General features: G+C 56.0%; 1 protein-coding gene across 3 annotated transcripts in view; it reads left to right on the top strand.

The window, feature by feature from the left end:
- Window positions 1-16892, top strand: part of SCN4A (sodium voltage-gated channel alpha subunit 4) — a 43508-nt gene that overhangs the window by 19598 nt on the left and 7018 nt on the right. For all 3 annotated transcript variants that reach the window (XM_033091019.1, XM_033091018.1, XM_033091020.1), the window contains 12 exons: window positions 403-466; window positions 706-847; window positions 1636-1845; window positions 2408-2561; window positions 4315-4553; window positions 6243-6416; window positions 7182-7538; window positions 11261-11728; window positions 13661-13793; window positions 14577-14731; window positions 15278-15451; window positions 15992-16114. In XM_033091019.1, the coding sequence (XP_032946910.1) occupies window positions 403-466; window positions 706-847; window positions 1636-1845; window positions 2408-2561; window positions 4315-4553; window positions 6243-6416; window positions 7182-7538; window positions 11261-11728; window positions 13661-13793; window positions 14577-14731; window positions 15278-15451; window positions 15992-16114 (2393 nt within the window). The remainder of the gene's footprint in view (window positions 1-402; window positions 467-705; window positions 848-1635; window positions 1846-2407; window positions 2562-4314; window positions 4554-6242; window positions 6417-7181; window positions 7539-11260; window positions 11729-13660; window positions 13794-14576; window positions 14732-15277; window positions 15452-15991; window positions 16115-16892) is intronic.

The following is a 16892-nucleotide window of genomic DNA, read 5'->3' as shown; positions in this document are numbered from 1 at the left end:
TGGCAAATTAGAATAAGGTGGTCCTTCTTCAACCTGGAACCCTGGAGTCTCGTCTCCTGTGCCCCCCAGCCTCAGCCCTCAGTCAGGGACCCCGTGCAGGAACATGGTAGCCCCATGCACACACATATACGTTCTTCCAATCTCTCTGTGCCCCTGCTGTATTCTGACTATACAACCACACTAGGCACTGAGCTGATACCACTTGGAGCTGAGCTCCCTGCAGTGTATCTACCCAGAGACCTTGGGACTTGGGGCTGCACATAAAGGAGGGGGAGGGGAATCCAGAGAGCATCTATTTGGTATGGTCCATACACATATGTCCACACATGTAAAGTGGGTACCTGTGCCCACAATGTGTCCATGAGGGTAACATGTTTCCTTTGTGGCCTCTGATTCCCAAAGGGAACTTCTATTTCCTGGAGGGCGCGTTGGACGCCCTGCTCTGTGGGAACAGCAGTGACGCTGGGTGAGTGATGCTGGGCAATGGGAAAAGGTGCCCCAGGGTGCTGGGAAATAGGGGTGATTCAGGCCAGCAACCTGGGATGGGTGGGAATGTAAGGAAAACCCCTGGGCCTGGACGGAACACTTTCCTGTCTTCGGAACACAGATAGGACTAAAGGATTTTTTTTTCCCTTGGGGCTTCCCATCTGTCCCCCAGTTGGAGCTTTCCTCCCTCCCTAAAATCAGCCTCCATTCTATCCCCAGGCAATGCCCCGAGGGTTACAAGTGCATTAAAGCTGGGAGGAACCCCAACTATGGCTACACCAGCTATGATACCTTCAGCTGGGCCTTCCTGTCTCTCTTCCGCCTCATGACACAAGACTATTGGGAGAACCTCTTTCAGCTGGTACAGCTACCCACACACTGCTCTTCAGCCCTATAACCATCTCCCTCCATTCCCACAGCCTCTTCAGGGTCTGGCAGGGCCCCCAGCAAGGCTGTCTTCTCTGTGGGGTCCCCTCAGTGCCCCCTTCATACAGGGTCTTAGAGCCGTCCAACACTGGGCACCTGCCCAGACCTCAGCTTCAGCGGTCTCTTCTTCCTTTTTCACCATTGCTGAGATCTGGGCCTGGTACAGATCTTCAGGCCTCATGGTTACCAGTAGGGGAGCTTAGAAATTCATCTCTTCCCATACACAATTATTTAGCTTCTACTGTCTGTGGGGCAAGCCATTGGGTCTGGAGCAACGGTGCCTTCTGGTTCCTGGTGATGTTTCTAACACTGATGATATTAATGAAAAGAATTATAACAGTAATAGTAATAACAGCTACTATTTGTTGAGCTCTTGCTAGATGCCAGGCACCATGGCAAAGCTAGGATTCAAGCTGGCCCCAAAGCCCACGTTCACCATTTTTTATCCTGGCTCTCTGGTCTTGAGATGTCTGGCTGGAGTCCTCCAGGCTCTCTGAGCCAGGAGACCAGGAAAATTTGGGTCCAGGAATATATTTGGAAGCTCCCCAGCTTTAGCTCATGTTTATCCTGCTAAGGACGACCATGTCCTGCCTCAAATCACCAAGTTCTGTGAAGGACCCTCTCTGTTTACCTATCTGGGCAAGGGGTGTGTGGGGAGGGGTGGTGGGTGAAAGCAGGCAGGGGGGCCTGTGATGATGCTTCCTGTCCCATCCCCACTCCCAGACCCTCCGAGCAGCCGGCAAGACCTACATGCTCTTCTTTGTGGTCATCATCTTCCTGGGCTCCTTTTACCTCATCAATCTGATCCTGGCAGTAGTAGCCATGGCGTATGCTGAGCAGAACGAGGCCACCATGGCTGAGGATCAAGAGAAAGAAGAGGAGTTTCAGCAGATGCTGGAGAAATACAAAAAGCACCAGGAGGAGATGGAGAAGGTCTGGACTTAGGGATAGGGGGCTGAGGATCCAGGGATCTCCCTGCCCCTCAGCCTGGGTTGTCCCAGGCAGGCTGAGGGTGAGGGAGGAGAAAGGGCAGAGGCTTCCAGGCAGTAGAAAGTGTATTTAGCAGCTCTGTGCCTCAGTTTCCCCATATGGAACAAGGAATCTAGAGTAGTTAAACCTGAAGTAGCCTTTCAGCTAAAATATCTATGGTTTTGTGATTCTTTCTGGGCAGAATATGGGGCCATGTGGAGAGAGAAAGGAGTCCTGATGAGGCCCCAGGGAGTAGCTGCCCACTTACTTATCATCTCATGAAATGCAGGGTCAGTCAAGGCTTCAGAGATTGAGGGGTCTTCAGGCATGAGGGCCCTCCATCACTTTGGTCTGTACCCTGTCACCCCCACCTCCACTGAGGTCGCCCCCGCCGCCTGCACTAGGCTTAGTGCAGGCAAGAAGAGGTGCCCCTATCCGAAAGGATTCAGAAGGAAGCTGAGAGTTCATTAGTCCATGCCCCTGGCTCAGAGGTGGATTTTATGCCACGACCCTTGCTGGTCCACAGGCCAAGGCTGCCCAGGCTCTGGAAGATGAGGAGGCAGATGGTGACCCAGCCCATGGCAAAGACTGCAATGGCAGCCTGGACACATCACCAGGGGAGAAGGGGCCTCCGAGGCCGAGCTGCAGTGCAGACAGTGGCATCTCAGATGCTATGGAGGGTGAGTACCTGGCAACCCCATACCTGCCCTACTCTGCCTGCACTGCCTATCAGGCCTCTTGGGCTCCTGGGGTAGGGGGTGTGGGGGTGGGGGTGGAGTTGGCTGGGCCCAGCTTCAGGAGGACAGTAACTTAATATTGGCATCGAAGAAATGGCTGTGATAAATATAGTCCTGGCTTAACCCGGCCCAGTTCTGGCTGCAAGGCCAGGCTGCTACGGGAACTGGGGGCTTCCGGGAGGGCCTTGGAGGCTGCCAAGGCAACAGGGAAGGACAGGATAGTAATACTAACCAGGAAGGCCCAATGTTCCAGAAACTGGAGATCCTGCTCCTCAAATGTCTTCTGGGTAAAAGCTAAAGGCCAAAGGTCAGATGCTGCCCAGGTAGAGTCACAGACTCCCCCAAATCACCATGCGGCTCCCTGAGTCTCAGGAGAAAGAGGATGAGGTAATGAAGAGTGGACAGATAGATCGGTGGTTGGATGGGCAGAAAGATTAATGAATGGGAGGAGATATATGGATGGATGGATGGATGACAGGGAGAGAGGGAAGAAAAGAGAAAGGGAGGGAGAAAAAGAAGGAAGGAAATCTGTCCTAGAAGAGATATGGTCTGCTCCCCAGACCCTTTGCCTTGTGCTTGGAAGAACTTGGAGGTCCTAGAGAACTTTGCAAACCTCTAGAGGGCACCATCTCACCTGACCTTGTATGACAGGCGTCCAGGTATCTGTGTGCCCTGCCAGAGAAGGGCCCAGGGAATGCTGGGCAAAGCTGGCCGTGGAGGTCACTCAGTGCTGCCCTTTCTGGGATGGTTGTGAGAAGTTTTGGCAGTAGCATCTGCAGGAGCATCCAGGTTGGGAGGGCGGGGGGTGGGGTGTTAGTGTCAGACTAGAATCTGCAGCCTTTAAAAGAGGTCCGGTTGGCTTATTCCTGCGTGGGGGTGAGAGTCAGCCCCTCCCCTACCCCTGGGGTGTTCCAATCATGCACTCAAACCCAGGTGTCCATGGAACTGCCCCCGACTCCAGTCCCCTTTCCTCCTCTGTGAGATGGGTGGCACTAATAGCACTTACTAATAGCACTTACCTGGTGGGAATTAAATGGGATCATGCCTAGGCTGAGGACACCCACAGGCAGTGGAGGCCTGGAAGGCCGAAAGGAGGAGCATCTTTGTCCACAGGCCTTACAGAACCCCAAGGCTTTAGAGCTGGGGTGGCAAGAACAGGGCATATTTCCAGAAAGCCACTCCGGTGGGAAAAGATCGACTGGCTGGGGACAGTCTGGAGGGGCCAGCAGAAGAAAGAACCCACAGGGCATCTCTGTGTTCTCCAGTAGCATTGAGTAGCAGCAGGTGGAATTGGGAGCCAATCCCCAGCAGGGACGTCCCACCAGTCCCTCGGGCCCAGCCAGATCAGGGTGTGGGATCATAGGCCAGGGCCATTGGCAGGGGTGGGAGTCACTGAGGGCCAGGGCTTTGTGGGGAGTGTCAAGAAATCCAAGCTTGAAGTAAAGCTTTGAGAGAAGGGGCTTTGAGCAAAGCTCGCAAAGGGGTGGCCCTTTGGGGGCGGGGTCTAGAGGGGCGGGTCTTGAGGGCGGGTCCCTTGAGAGGCAGGGCTTGGAGTAGGTGTCGCCGAGGAGGCGGGGTTTGAGATGTGGCGATCTAAGTGGCGGGGCTTGGAAGGGAGCCCAAAAGAGCTAGGTGGAGGAAGGTAGCACACGAGCGGAGGCTCCTCATCAGGTGTCTGTTTCCACCCTACTCCCAGAATTGGAAGAGGCCCACCAGAAGTGCCCGCCATGGTGGTACAAGTGTGCCCACAAAGTGCTCATATGGAACTGCTGCTTGCCATGGGTGAAGTTCAAGAATATCATCCACCTGATAGTCATGGACCCCTTCGTGGACCTGGGCATCACCATCTGTATTGTGCTCAACACCCTCTTCATGGCCATGGAACATTACCCCATGACGGAGCACTTTGACAACGTGCTCAACGTGGGCAACCTGGTAGGGACAGGGCAAGGGAGAGGTGGTCATTCCCCGGCAGCACAGGGGAGGGGCCACAGGGCTCGATAGGGCCATCTGGTCTGTGTGGAAATATGGGGCATTATTGGGGGGCATATGGAGGATATGAGTTGATGTACAACGGAGGTACAAGGGGTGATCCAGGGCATGTGGTATTTGGGTTTCAGGGTAGTTGGGGCAGAGAGAGTGGAGATAAGGTGCTAGAATCCTTAAGGTCAAGATTCCAGGGAGGGATCTGGAGTCCAGGCCATGCCCTGGAGGCAGAGATGGGGGAGTTGGGGCATGGAGGTATGTGTGGGGGAGCTGGGTGACAAGTGTCTCCCCATACAGAGGTTGTTGTGGGCCTAAGAGGGACTAAGGGACCTGGAAGTAGGGCAGATAGCCATGGGCACCCAGGAGCAACAGGCCCCAGGGCACAGTCCCCCGACCCTCAGCCCCTCTAGGCTACCATTTCTCCTGCCTGGCCAGGCTCCGCCCCTTTCCGCCCTTCCAGCTCCACTATTGTTGACACTCGCTGATCCGCCCGCTTATCCCTCCCCATTAGAAGCATTATCACCTCGTTGCCAGCCCTGGTGGAGCCTGACAAAGGGAAAAAAGCCGCAGCCTCCTCCAGCCCTACTCTGCCCTTCCCAATTCCCTTCAAATTTTTCCAGGCTACTCCCCGCACCCCGAGGGTCAGGGAGGCCTAGGGAGAGTAAGGTTTGAGGCCTGGGGCAAGGTGAGGTCTGGGTGGATAGCAAGGGAATCAGACCCTGGACTCCCTACCCTGTGAGGTAGGCAGGTCTGCCCGAGGCAGCCTCGGCCAGGCTGGCCTGGAGGGGCCGGGGTGTGCTCTGCTCTGGACTGGCGCAGCTGCTGGGGTGTGCGTGATGGGCCTCGCCTGCCGCCTGCCCACCCCCTGCCCACACTCTGCTGCCTTTTGGACACCTGCTCTGGCCAGGGACAGCTTCTAGGCGGGGCTCAGCATGTGCCTGGACAGGCTGTGCACCCAGGGCAGCTGGTGCCTGGCAGGAGGGGGCTGTGCCCAGGGAGCGTTCAGGGGCTCTGCAGCCCTCAGACTCCACCCGTGTCCTGGGTTTCGGAGGGCAGCTCTGGCTTTCTCACTGTTCCCAATTTTGCCCGTTTTGGCCCCTGCCCTAGAGTTCCAAGTCCACCAAGATTTGCTGGGTCCTGGGACCCCCGCCAGAGAGGGTAGAGAAGCTATAAGGTGTAGAGACAGGAGACTGAACTAAGCAGGTTGGGGACCTGCCTCATTCCTATATGGGCGGCATGACCGAACACTTGCCGCTAACCTCTCTGAGCCTTAGGTTTCTCATCCTCCCAACTACATAGAAATCAGCATACCACTGAGGTCATGATGTGAACCACAATGTGCTCTGTGAGTGTTAAATATTATTCTGCGTGTGGTGAGACCCCAAGAAGTTAAATGGCTGGCCCACAGTCACATTGCCGGAAACGAATGGGTCCAGGTCTCCCGATGGTCCCATCTGCCCTGTGGCGTGGCCATCCCACTCTTTTCTCAAATACACATACCTGGGCCATGGCTAGCACTGCCTGATCCCTCAGGGCTCTGGACCCCTCCCCTCGGGCTCCACAAGATCTGCCAGGACGTGAGAGTCAGGGTGAGAGACTCCCTGAGGCTCTGTGACGGGACCGCTCCCCACCCCATAGGTCTTCACAGGCATCTTCACAGCAGAAATGGTACTGAAGCTCATCGCCTTGGACCCCTACGAGTATTTCCAGCAGGGCTGGAACGTCTTTGACAGTATCATCGTGACCCTCAGCCTGGTGGAACTGGGCCTGGCCAACGTGCAGGGGCTGTCGGTGCTCCGCTCCTTCCGTCTGGTGTGTGAGACCCCAGGGCCCAGACTGAGGATGGGTGGATGGGGACACCTAGGAGGGTGGGAGGAGAAACCCTTCTGCCCTCACGCATGCCACTCCACACCTCAGAACTTTTCTTATGGAAATAGGGAGAAAGGGAGCCCCTCATGATTACACAGGACTGCGGGAATGACAGCCTCAGGAGTTTGACCTCTTAGTGACTTTGGACAGGGGTGGAACAGTGGCCCATAATACAGACCAGAAAGCTGAGGCTTAGGAAGCTCATTAGTAGTGGAACTGGTACTCCGAATTAGTGTCCTTTCTACCACCTCATAGGAACACTTTTATTATTTTTATAAACTTTATTATGGACCCCCTCATGCATCCACGCATCCACAAAAGTATAGAGGAAGTATAATAAACCTCTATGTACCAATCACCCAGCTTCAACAGCCATCAATATTCCACAGTTCTTGTTTTATCTGTCCCCCAACTTTTTGTGGGGGGGAGTATGTTAAAGCAAATCCAGATATATAGTTTCACTTGTGAATATTTTAGTCTGTATCTTTAACAGATAAGGACTTTTTTCCTTTTGAACACACTAAGAGCATAAGGTGGTAGGATGTGAATGTTCCCATTTAGCAGAGAGGCAAACTGAGGCCTCCGATCACTCAAAGAATGGGGGTTTGAGCTGCTCGAGGTGGTTCTTCCTCCTAAGGTTGGGGCTCCCCCAGGGTGGACCAGGGGTCCCTGGGCCTCATTCGCCCCTGCCCTCCCTCCACCCGGCAGCTGCGGGTCTTCAAGCTGGCCAAGTCGTGGCCTACACTGAACATGCTCATTAAGATCATCGGCAACTCGGTGGGGGCGCTGGGCAACCTGACGCTGGTGCTGGCCATCATCGTGTTCATCTTCGCCGTGGTGGGCATGCAGCTGTTCGGCAAGAGCTACAAGGAGTGTGTGTGCAAGATCTCCGAGGACTGCAGCCTGCCCCGCTGGCACATGCACGACTTCTTTCACTCCTTCCTCATCGTCTTCCGCATCCTGTGTGGGGAGTGGATTGAGACCATGTGGGACTGCATGGAGGTGGCCGGCCAGGCCATGTGCCTCACCGTCTTCCTCATGGTCATGGTCATCGGCAACCTCGTGGTGAGTGACGCCGGCGGGGTGGCTCCTCCACCCTCGCCCAGGAAATCCAAGTGTCCGAGACAGGGCCGTCCCTTTATTGCCTTTGAATGGGGCTGTCATTCAAGGACCCTTTCCCTATGAGGTGGAAGTGTGTGAAATCGCTGATACTTGACTGTTTTCTACCTTCCCTCCCCGCCCCCCCAAAATGGCAACTTTTTGTGGTTTAATCCAGTGGCTTTCAAATTTTAACCTGCTTAAGAATCACCTGGGAGTTTCTTAGAACTAGATTCCAGGCCCCACACCCCCTCCCCCACCCCAGACTCTGAGCTGTTGGGCCTGGGAATCTGCATTTCTAATGAACTCCAGGGGATGACGCTGCCACTGGCCCAGGGACCACACTGTGAGTAGTACTGTTGAAACCTAGTGTTTTGGGTAAAATGACATGATCATTGTAGTCAGATGGACCCATGTTCCAGTCCCAGCTCCTTCACCATCTGTATGACCTTGAACCAATTACTGCTCTCTGGTCGGCTGGGTTCTCGAACTTCATATGAAAGAAAAACGGTGGGTACCTTATAGGATGAGTATGACAGTGTGCAAGAAAGCACAGCGTGGGGTTGGTACCAGGAGCTCCTGGGCCTCTTGTCCTTCTCCTGCCCTCTCATCCTCCTCTGTTCCTAGGAATCAGGCCCCAGTGTTGGGAGAATCCAGAAACGGCATAAACTGCATTCATCCTGCCGCTTTCTGTGGCTCAGAGCTTGGCATGTGGGGCTGGTGCAGGGGAAAGGGTGCAGGGCTCATGAGAAACAGGGGCGTGGGGCTGTGGTCCACATGACTAGCATTTCTGTGGCGAGGGCCTAGGAGGTTTCTCTCCTCACCCTACCAACCCCGACTCCTCCTCTACTCTGGGTGGGATGGGGGTCGGTCCTACCGGGAGTGCTGTGCCCAGCTGCCCTCTGCCGTGGCGGGCACTGCCCTGGGCAGTGGGGTGGGAAGACGCACGTCCCCACGTTCTGCAAAGGCCTGTGAAATCCTCGGGCTGCTGGATCAGCACTTCTCAGATATCACTGAGCTCCTGCTAAGGCAGGAGCAGACTGCTGGGGGAGGGGGTGTCACCTCGACGGAGGAGGAGTTCATGGGATGAGGTCCTGAGCCCCCAGGGGCAGCTAGACAGGAGAACCCAGCCTGGCTGTCCCTGGGATGGAGGCCTTGGGGAGTAGAGAAAGAGAGGCAAGATGCCCAGGCAGGACTAGGGTGGGATAGCAGGCTCTGAGTAGCAGTTTGGGAATGTAAATTTAAAGGCTTGGGGATGACAGGCCTTTAGGTCTATAACATTGCAAGCCCCCACTTTGCCACTACTGACTGGGAATCCTTGGGCAAGTTATTTAACTTCTCGGGCCTCAGTTTTTCTCATCTGGAAAATGGGGATGCTAATGGTGGTGACTTACTTCACTGGGTGGTTCTGAGGATTACACAACACATGTAAAGCACTTGAACCTACAAGGATAGGGGAGTTCAAATGTTACAGGCATGTGGGAGCAGTGTTAGTGTAGATACGCGCCGTCAACATCACACTCCTGAGTATTGGGCTCTTGCCACGTGCCAGTCCCTGCTTGAAGGGCTGTATTTACATGATCCCTAATGCTCTCGACAAGCCTGGGAGCCAGGTCATGTTGGCTCTGTGCTCCGAGGAGGCACTGCCCAGAACCACAGAGATAGTGAAACTGAGTCCGGACTAAACCTGGGTCTATGTAACCCCAGTAACAATAACGTTAACAATAACAGTAATGGTAATAGAGATAGTTGTCAACACCAGAAACTGTGATGACAGCTGACCTCTATTTAGCATTTATGTAGCATTCTGAGCACTTGCCTTGTATTCACCTCTACTCTGTAGATGCAAAGGCTCAGGGAGGTAACTTAGGAACCTGTGCAGGATTTGAACCCAAGAAGTATGGCTCCAGAGTCTGGAACCAGTGCACTGCCTGTGTGCGTGTCACCCACATTCTCCCATCACACACACAGACACACACACTCACCACGACACCATTTTCCGGCTCAGCTCTGTGGTTCTCCCACTTTGCTCAGAGGGAGTGGAGCGGCTGAGGGAGGCGGCACTGTCAGCTTCTTGGGCACTGTCCCTGCCCTGCCCCAGGCTCATGGAAGCAGGTGCCTGCAGAGGGCACAGGGGCACCCTGCCAGGGAGTGTGGGGACCCAGGTCCACTATGTCCATAGACTTGGATACTTTCTCTGGGTTCCTGTGAAGAAGAAGAAGTGACTAGGTCCTAGGTAACCCACCCCTCAGAGCCCCCAGGGGAACATGAAGTCCGTCCCCCACCCCTCTGGCCCCCATCCCCTTGCCTTGCCTGAGGTGGCTATTTTTGTCCCAAGCAGGAGCCGTGTGCAAACCCTGCTGACCCAGAGAGCAGCTAATTCCCATCTCAGATGTGTTTCTGGCAACTGGATGCCTTCCTTCAAGAGAGGGAAAGAAAAACCAATACATTTTGGTGAGGGGCAAAGGCAGAAAAGTAGCTGGGGGCCTGGAGATGGGCAGAATCCCCCCAGTACATTTCCCCAAAGAGAATATATGCAATATGCAACATATATGTTTTAAAGATATTATATTAACTTGATAGTTCAGACAATGGCAAAAAGACATTGGAGGACACTGGTGAATGTCAGACAGTGAGAGACACATGGAAAAGATGGGCAGGGGTGGTGGATTCACATGTACAGGCTCCCCTACTCCTTTGCATCCACTCACGCACCCAGGCCCTCCTCAAGGCCCCCAGAGAAGGAACCTGGTCCTGCCTTCCATTTTCGCCCGTGTTCTGAGTGCCTTCTGTGTGCTCTACTTATATTGATCTTTTAATTCTCACAACAATGTGAGGAGGTAGGTGCTGGAATCATCCCCATTGTACAGATGAGGGAACTGAGGCACAGAGGAGTGACATGTCTTGCCTCAGGATGCACAGCTGGTAAACTGGGGTTCCAAGCCAAGTACCACTCTGTACTACCATGCAAACCCACTCTCTTGTATTTGTCTGACCAAATGTCTATCTTTACTAGGCTGGAGCTCCCTGAGACCACTGTCTCCTACACACACTGGGAGGGATTCAGTAAATATCTGTCCACTCAAAAATAAACTTGACAGGGGCTAAACCAGTAGCCTCATAAGTCCCTTACAGCAGGGCTATGGGGAAAGAACCAGGCAGAACAGGGAACCACCGGGGAGAAAAAAGGGTGAATAACTGTAGGTCAAATGCCCCTTCCAGAGTAATACGGAACATGGCATCTGAGCACCGGGAGTGCAAGGTCTATTAGAATCCCACCTAACAGATGAGAAAAGAAGGCTCAAAAGATGCAGGTTCCCAGTAAGTCCTGGAAGCTTGGAGATATGCGCCCTGTTCTTTATTCTGCATTCCCTGGCAGGGGAGGTGGAGGACAGCGTCATGGAAAGAGCCCCTGTCACCCAGTGGGCTTCCCCAAGCCCTGCCTTGGCCTTGGTCAGCAGAATCCCATCCTGTGACCAAGCCTCAGTTTCCTTATCTGCAATTTGGGGATCATAGGGACACTTGTCACCTCCACAAGCAGTCGTGAGGGTTCCATGAGGTGATGTCCTTTTAAATGCCCAACATGGGGTAGGTTTGACCTGGAGGCCTGAGGACCCTTGTGCAGGCCGAAGGCGGCACCTTCAGGGGCCCGGAGGCTGAGCTGAGGTTCCCCCACCCCTGCTCCCCAGGTCCTGAACCTCTTCTTGGCCCTGCTGCTGAGCTCCTTCAGTGCCGACAGCCTGGCGGCCTCAGACGAGGACGGCGAGATGAACAACCTGCAGATCGCCATCGGGCGTATCAAGTGGGGCATTGGCTTCGCCAAGGCCTTCCTGCTGGGACTGCTGCATGGCAAGATTCTGAGCCCCAAGGAGATCGTGCGCAGCCTCGGGTGGCCGGGGGAGGCCGGGGAGGGTGCCCCCGAGGACGAGAAGGAGCCACCGCCTGAGGAGGGTGACAAGGACCTAAAGAAAGACAATCACATCCTGAACCACGTGGGCTTGGCTGACGGCACTCCTCCCAGCATTGAGCTGGACCACCTCAACTTCATCAACAACCCCTACCTGACCATCCACGTGCCCATCGCCTCTGAGGAATCCGACCTGGAGATGCCGACGGAGGAGGAGACTGACACCTTCTCAGAGCCTGAGGATACTAAGGTGAGCCCATCGCAGGGCCCAGCTTGAGGGGTCAGAGGTCAGGTAGGCACTGCTTGGCCAAGTCTCCAAGCTTCAGTTTCTCCTTCTGTAAAATGGGAGTAATGGCACCTACCTCGTGGCATCTTGGGGAGCAGTAGATGAGCTCTGAGCTCTCTGTGAATAGTGACTATCATCGCAGTTATTAACATGCTTATTAGGACTCGCCCTGCCTATCCTAACACCCCAGTCTCCTCCCTGCACTCCTACCCCACAACTCCGCCTGGGCCCCATCTTACCAGCAGGTGGCGCACTTGGACAAGATGTTCTGCCCTGTGGCACCTCGGCTCCAGGGCTGAGACCCAAGAGGCCTCTCTTAAATCCTGCCTTGGTTTGAAGCCCCTGCCAAGTTCTTGCCATTGTTATCTATTTCTGTTTAGATTCCACCTGGGGTGGGTCCCAATCTCCCAGTGTGGGCCAAGCCAGGTCTAGGCTGGGGCCTCTGGGGAGAGGAGCCAGGGTCCAATGGGTTTGGCTATAAGGAGAACAGAGAGCTGGGGCACAACCTCAGCAGGAGCCCTGAACCCGCCACCCAACCCTTGCAGGGGACCTGCTGCTTAACTGAGATGCCCCTTCCTCCTGTCCCTCCCTTGCAAAGGTGGGGAGAGACTGGCGGTTACCCCCAGAAGCTCAGGCTGAGGCTGGGTGCTTGCCTGGGCCTCCCAGGAAAGCTGACTCTGAGCCCCTCACCCACCCTCCTGCTCTGGCAAGGGAAGGGCTAGCATAAGCTAGGTCTGGGCCCCCAGCCCACCTCCACCCTATTGGCCCTGGACCTGGCTGGAGCCTGAATGAACTTTGCCCTGAAAGCTCTTGACTTCTTATTCGCCCCAAATATGTGGCATGCTGACTTACCAGAGGGCTGAGTGTCTGCCAAGCTATAAATACCCAGGGAAATGTGGCACTGACCTCGGTATGAGGAGCAGGGGTGGGAGGGAGCTGGGGAACACCCAAGGCCAAGGCTCTGGACACTCTTTAAAGGGGGACAAGCACAGCTCCAAGAGGAATTATGGGAGTGGGGGCACACGGGTAGGGCAAGTGACTCAGTGGGTACCCTGGCTAACCTAATGCCCTATGCCTCGATGTCCCTGTCAATGGGGCACAAGGACTCCCCTGGTGCTCTGGTCAGCATTCTGGATCCAGAGTTGGCCTCAAGCTGCCCTCTCCATCTTCCTCTTCAGGAGCCTCACCCCTAGCCATGAAGGGGTCCCCTTGAGGAGTGGAGTCTGGGCCTGGGATGCTGACCTGGGGCACCAGGAGGAGGTGGAGAAAGGCCCGGCCAGGCCGCAGCAGCCTCCACCCTACCCCTCAGGTTCCCTGGGCCCCAGGCTGGAACTTCAGCTGGGAAAATTATCCATCCTTTCTGTATTCTTCAGCCAAACAGCCCCTGAAAATAGGAAGGCTCAGGCCTGGGGATACTGCCAGTTGTTGTCTATGGGCTGTGGCAGCCCCAGTCTTTCCTGACCCCCTTTCATGCCCTCTCAAAAGTACCTTCAGGCCTTTTATTCCTCTGCTGCCTTCCTCATGCCTCCCTGCTCCTCTCCAAACCCCCAGCTGGCCAAGCTACCCCCAGCCCGCTTGTCTCCTAGCCTCCTCTCTTACCTGAGGCCCTCATGTGTCTCCTCCTGTCCTCACTGCCCCTCCCCAGGCCTCAGCCCTGCCCTGCTCCAAGTCTAACTGCCATGAGAGCAGGACCACGGCTGCCTTGGTCACTGTGGTTCTTCTACATGGACCACAGTGCCGGCTCCATAATCCATGGTTGAGTGAATGAATGAATGAATGAATGAATGGGTCTGCTCCACCCCCTCTTTCTCCTCTCCCTCTGGTCTCCCACCCTGACCTCCATTGCCCCACCTGGTGGGAGGACCCAGGGGTCACATGACCCTGTGGCCCCTGCAGAAGCCACCGCAGGCCCTCGACGGGAACTCCTCCGTCTGCAGCACAGTTGACTACAAGCCCCCCGAGGAGGGCCCTGAGGAACAGGTCCAGGAGGACCCCGACGGGGAGCAGCCTGAGGAGTGCTTCACCGAGGGTGAGCCTACCTGTGTGCATCCCCACCTCACCTGGTGTCCCCCACCCCCGGCCCAGCAGACCCCAGCCCATTGCCTCCTCCAGGATATTTTGGGGACATGTGCGTCACTAAAGGCACGTGGGGCCTTCTTCCCCTGATGCTACCCTGCCCTGCTGCACTGGGGAGGGGTGTCAGAACCAGGGGGTCTCCCCACCCCTGACCTGAGCCTCATGTGTGTGCAGTGGGTGATGGCAGCGCCCTGATGGCTGCCGTGCAGAATCCCCACAGAGCCCGAGAATGGCCTGGCATGAAACAAGTGCTCAGGAATGGCTGATCTAAGACTGTCATCCTCTTGCTTGCCTTCATCTTCAGGGAGAAAGGCTTGCCAGCCCTTCAGGAGACAGCCCTAGAGAAACATTTTTGCCCACAGATCCTGGGCTATGCAGAGTGAAGGCTGCCTGGGTGGAGTGGGGGAGGATGGGGACAGCTGATAGATACAGTACCGGGGCTGGGAGCCTACACCCCTGCATGTCTTTCCTCTGTGTGCCCATCCCTGGCAGCAGTTGGCACATGGGTGGAGCAGGCTGTGGAGGGAGGGCCTGAGGCCCCCATGTGAGGAGAGGGGCTGGACCACCCTACTTATCACCCATTTCTAACCAGCAGTGGAGGAAATGGAAGCAGGTGTTGGGGACGGTGAGGTGGAGGGCTGGAGGGGGCACCCTGGGAAAGTGGTGGGAACGTGCTGATTGTGCGTCTGGAGGCAGCCCTCAGGCCCATGATGTGGTGCCCCTGTTGCTCCCCCAGCCTGTGTGCAACGCTGCCCCTGCCTCTATGTGGACGTCTCCCAGGGTCGTGGGAAGAAGTGGTGGACCCTCCGCCGGGCGTGCTTCAAGATCGTTGAGCACAACTGGTTCGAGACATTCATTGTCTTCATGATCCTGCTCAGCAGTGGAGCCCTGGTAGGCACCGTCCTGGGGGAGGGCATGGGCAGAGGCCGGTGACAGGCCCAGAGCAGGCCCTCTGGGGCTCCCTCCTTTCCACACCATGGGAGGCATGCAGCCTAGTCAGTCTCCAACCCAGAGTCCTAGAGGAATTCACCTGTGGTTGCAGGATATGTTATAAAACGTCTCGATTTCCTTAAAGTGACAGATGGGGTCTGACTCTGTGTGCCCCGATGACAGGTGCCAACCCGGGGGGAGGTGGGGAAGGCTCAGGGAGTTGGGGGTGGAGCAGGAGTGAAGTTGTGTCACTGTAAAATTCCCTAGAAGATGATTGAATGTTGCTCTTATTAAGCCTGAGGAAGGGGAGCTGAGGGGTTCTCCCCACCAGGAAACTCGCTCACCCCCATGATGGGCATGGGGAGTCGGGGAGAAGCCGCCAGCCTGCCCCTGGCCTGGCCCCTGTGCCAATGCCCTGGGCACCACGAGTGTCAGGCAGGGTAGGGAACGTGGCTGCCACCCCGGCCCTGAGCCCTGGCCACCACCCCACTGTGCTGGTGTCCCCAGGCCTTCGAGGATATCTACATAGAGCAGCGGCGCGTCATCCGCACCATCCTGGAGTACGCCGACAAGGTCTTTACCTACATCTTCATCCTGGAGATGCTGCTCAAGTGGGTGGCCTACGGCTTCAAGGTGTACTTCACCAACGCCTGGTGCTGGCTCGACTTCCTCATCGTGGACGTGAGTCTGGCCCTGGCCCCACAGCCCAGGACTTTAGGAAGCCCCAGCCCGAGGGGGGCAGCTGCCCGAGGCCGCATAGTGCATCAGACCCCGTCAGCGTGCCCCCGCAGAGACTGGCCTCTAGGTCCCTTGGACACAGCTGCCCAGGAAGGGGACTAACTGGCTGGGAGAACCTCCCTTTTCCTGAGAGAAAGGGGAGCCTTGGGGGCAAAGGGGAAACTAGGAAGATTACTTATCATTCTTGCCAATATCTGTGGAGGATTTTGTATCCTCTTTGATGGGCACACAGGCCTGCTGTTTACTGTCATTCTAGTTAATTGATAACATCACTGAGATGGAGCTCAGGGTCCTATAGGAGCTAGGACAGGTCCCACCAGACAGGACCACCCACTAGGGAAGGGGTCTTGAGGAGACACCCTAGAGCTATGAATCCAGGAAGGCCCCCATGGGGGACCTGTCCCCAAGGACTGTGTCCCTGCGCTTGGGAGGGTCAGGGGCCCTGCACTCCCTGACACACACACCCCCACTTTCCCTTTGCAGGTCTCCATCATCAGCCTGGTGGCCAACTGGCTGGGCTACTCGGAGCTGGGACCCATCAAATCCCTGCGGACGCTGCGGGCGCTTCGTCCCCTGAGGGCACTGTCCCGATTTGAGGGCATGAGGGTGGGTGCTGGGGGGGGGCTCTGAGTAGGACTGGGGAGTGGGAGAGCAGCCAGGTACAGGGGGCTGTATGTCTGTACTCTGGCCACCACCAGGGGAAGCAGAAGGCTTGGCCCACGCCCCTGCAGAAGGCCAGGTTTGGGGGGCCCCAAGATACCCTCCCACACTATCCTATTCCTGCCTTCAGTCCTGCTTCTTAGCTCATCTCTGCCACCATTAGGGGGCAGCAGAGGCTGCAGCAGCTCCCAGGAGGGCTTGAGGGCACCACCGCAGGGAGGACAGATGAAGATCTGTGGGTTTATGGGTGTCCCTCGCAGCCTCAGACTCTGAGACTTGAGCAACCGGGCAGGTACCTGTGCCCAAGGTTCTGAGCGTCCTGGCCCTTGAGCTTAGGGTCATGCCACATGTGGAAAGATCCTTGAGGGCGGAAGTGACAGGTAAACACAGGGGTTGGGCAGAACAAATGGGACTTCCCCAGCAAAGAGAGGTCTGTTGGGAACTAGACCCACTCAGAAGAGACAAACCTCCGTGAAGTGGCTGGTTGTAGGCCAACAGTGCACTCAGCCCGAGTGGCTGCCTCCTGTTCATGCAAGGAGCCAGCCAGCGCTGGGCCCTCCCACCTCCAGAATAGGGGACTCCTCCCCTCTGAGGGGAAATGACCTGCCCCCCGCCACACAGGTGGTTCTTAGCCAGGAATAGAGCCTCCTGGCATCACCAGGCCTATGCCACCCACTCTGTCTGGAGGTCATGAAACAGCTTCTCCTTGAGAAGGGACAGTTCT

Source organism: Rhinolophus ferrumequinum, chromosome 21 (assembly GCF_004115265.2).
Source record: "Rhinolophus ferrumequinum isolate MPI-CBG mRhiFer1 chromosome 21, mRhiFer1_v1.p, whole genome shotgun sequence".
Taxonomy (NCBI): domain Eukaryota; kingdom Metazoa; phylum Chordata; class Mammalia; order Chiroptera; family Rhinolophidae; genus Rhinolophus; species Rhinolophus ferrumequinum.
This window is presented reverse-complemented; position numbering and strand designations above follow the sequence as displayed.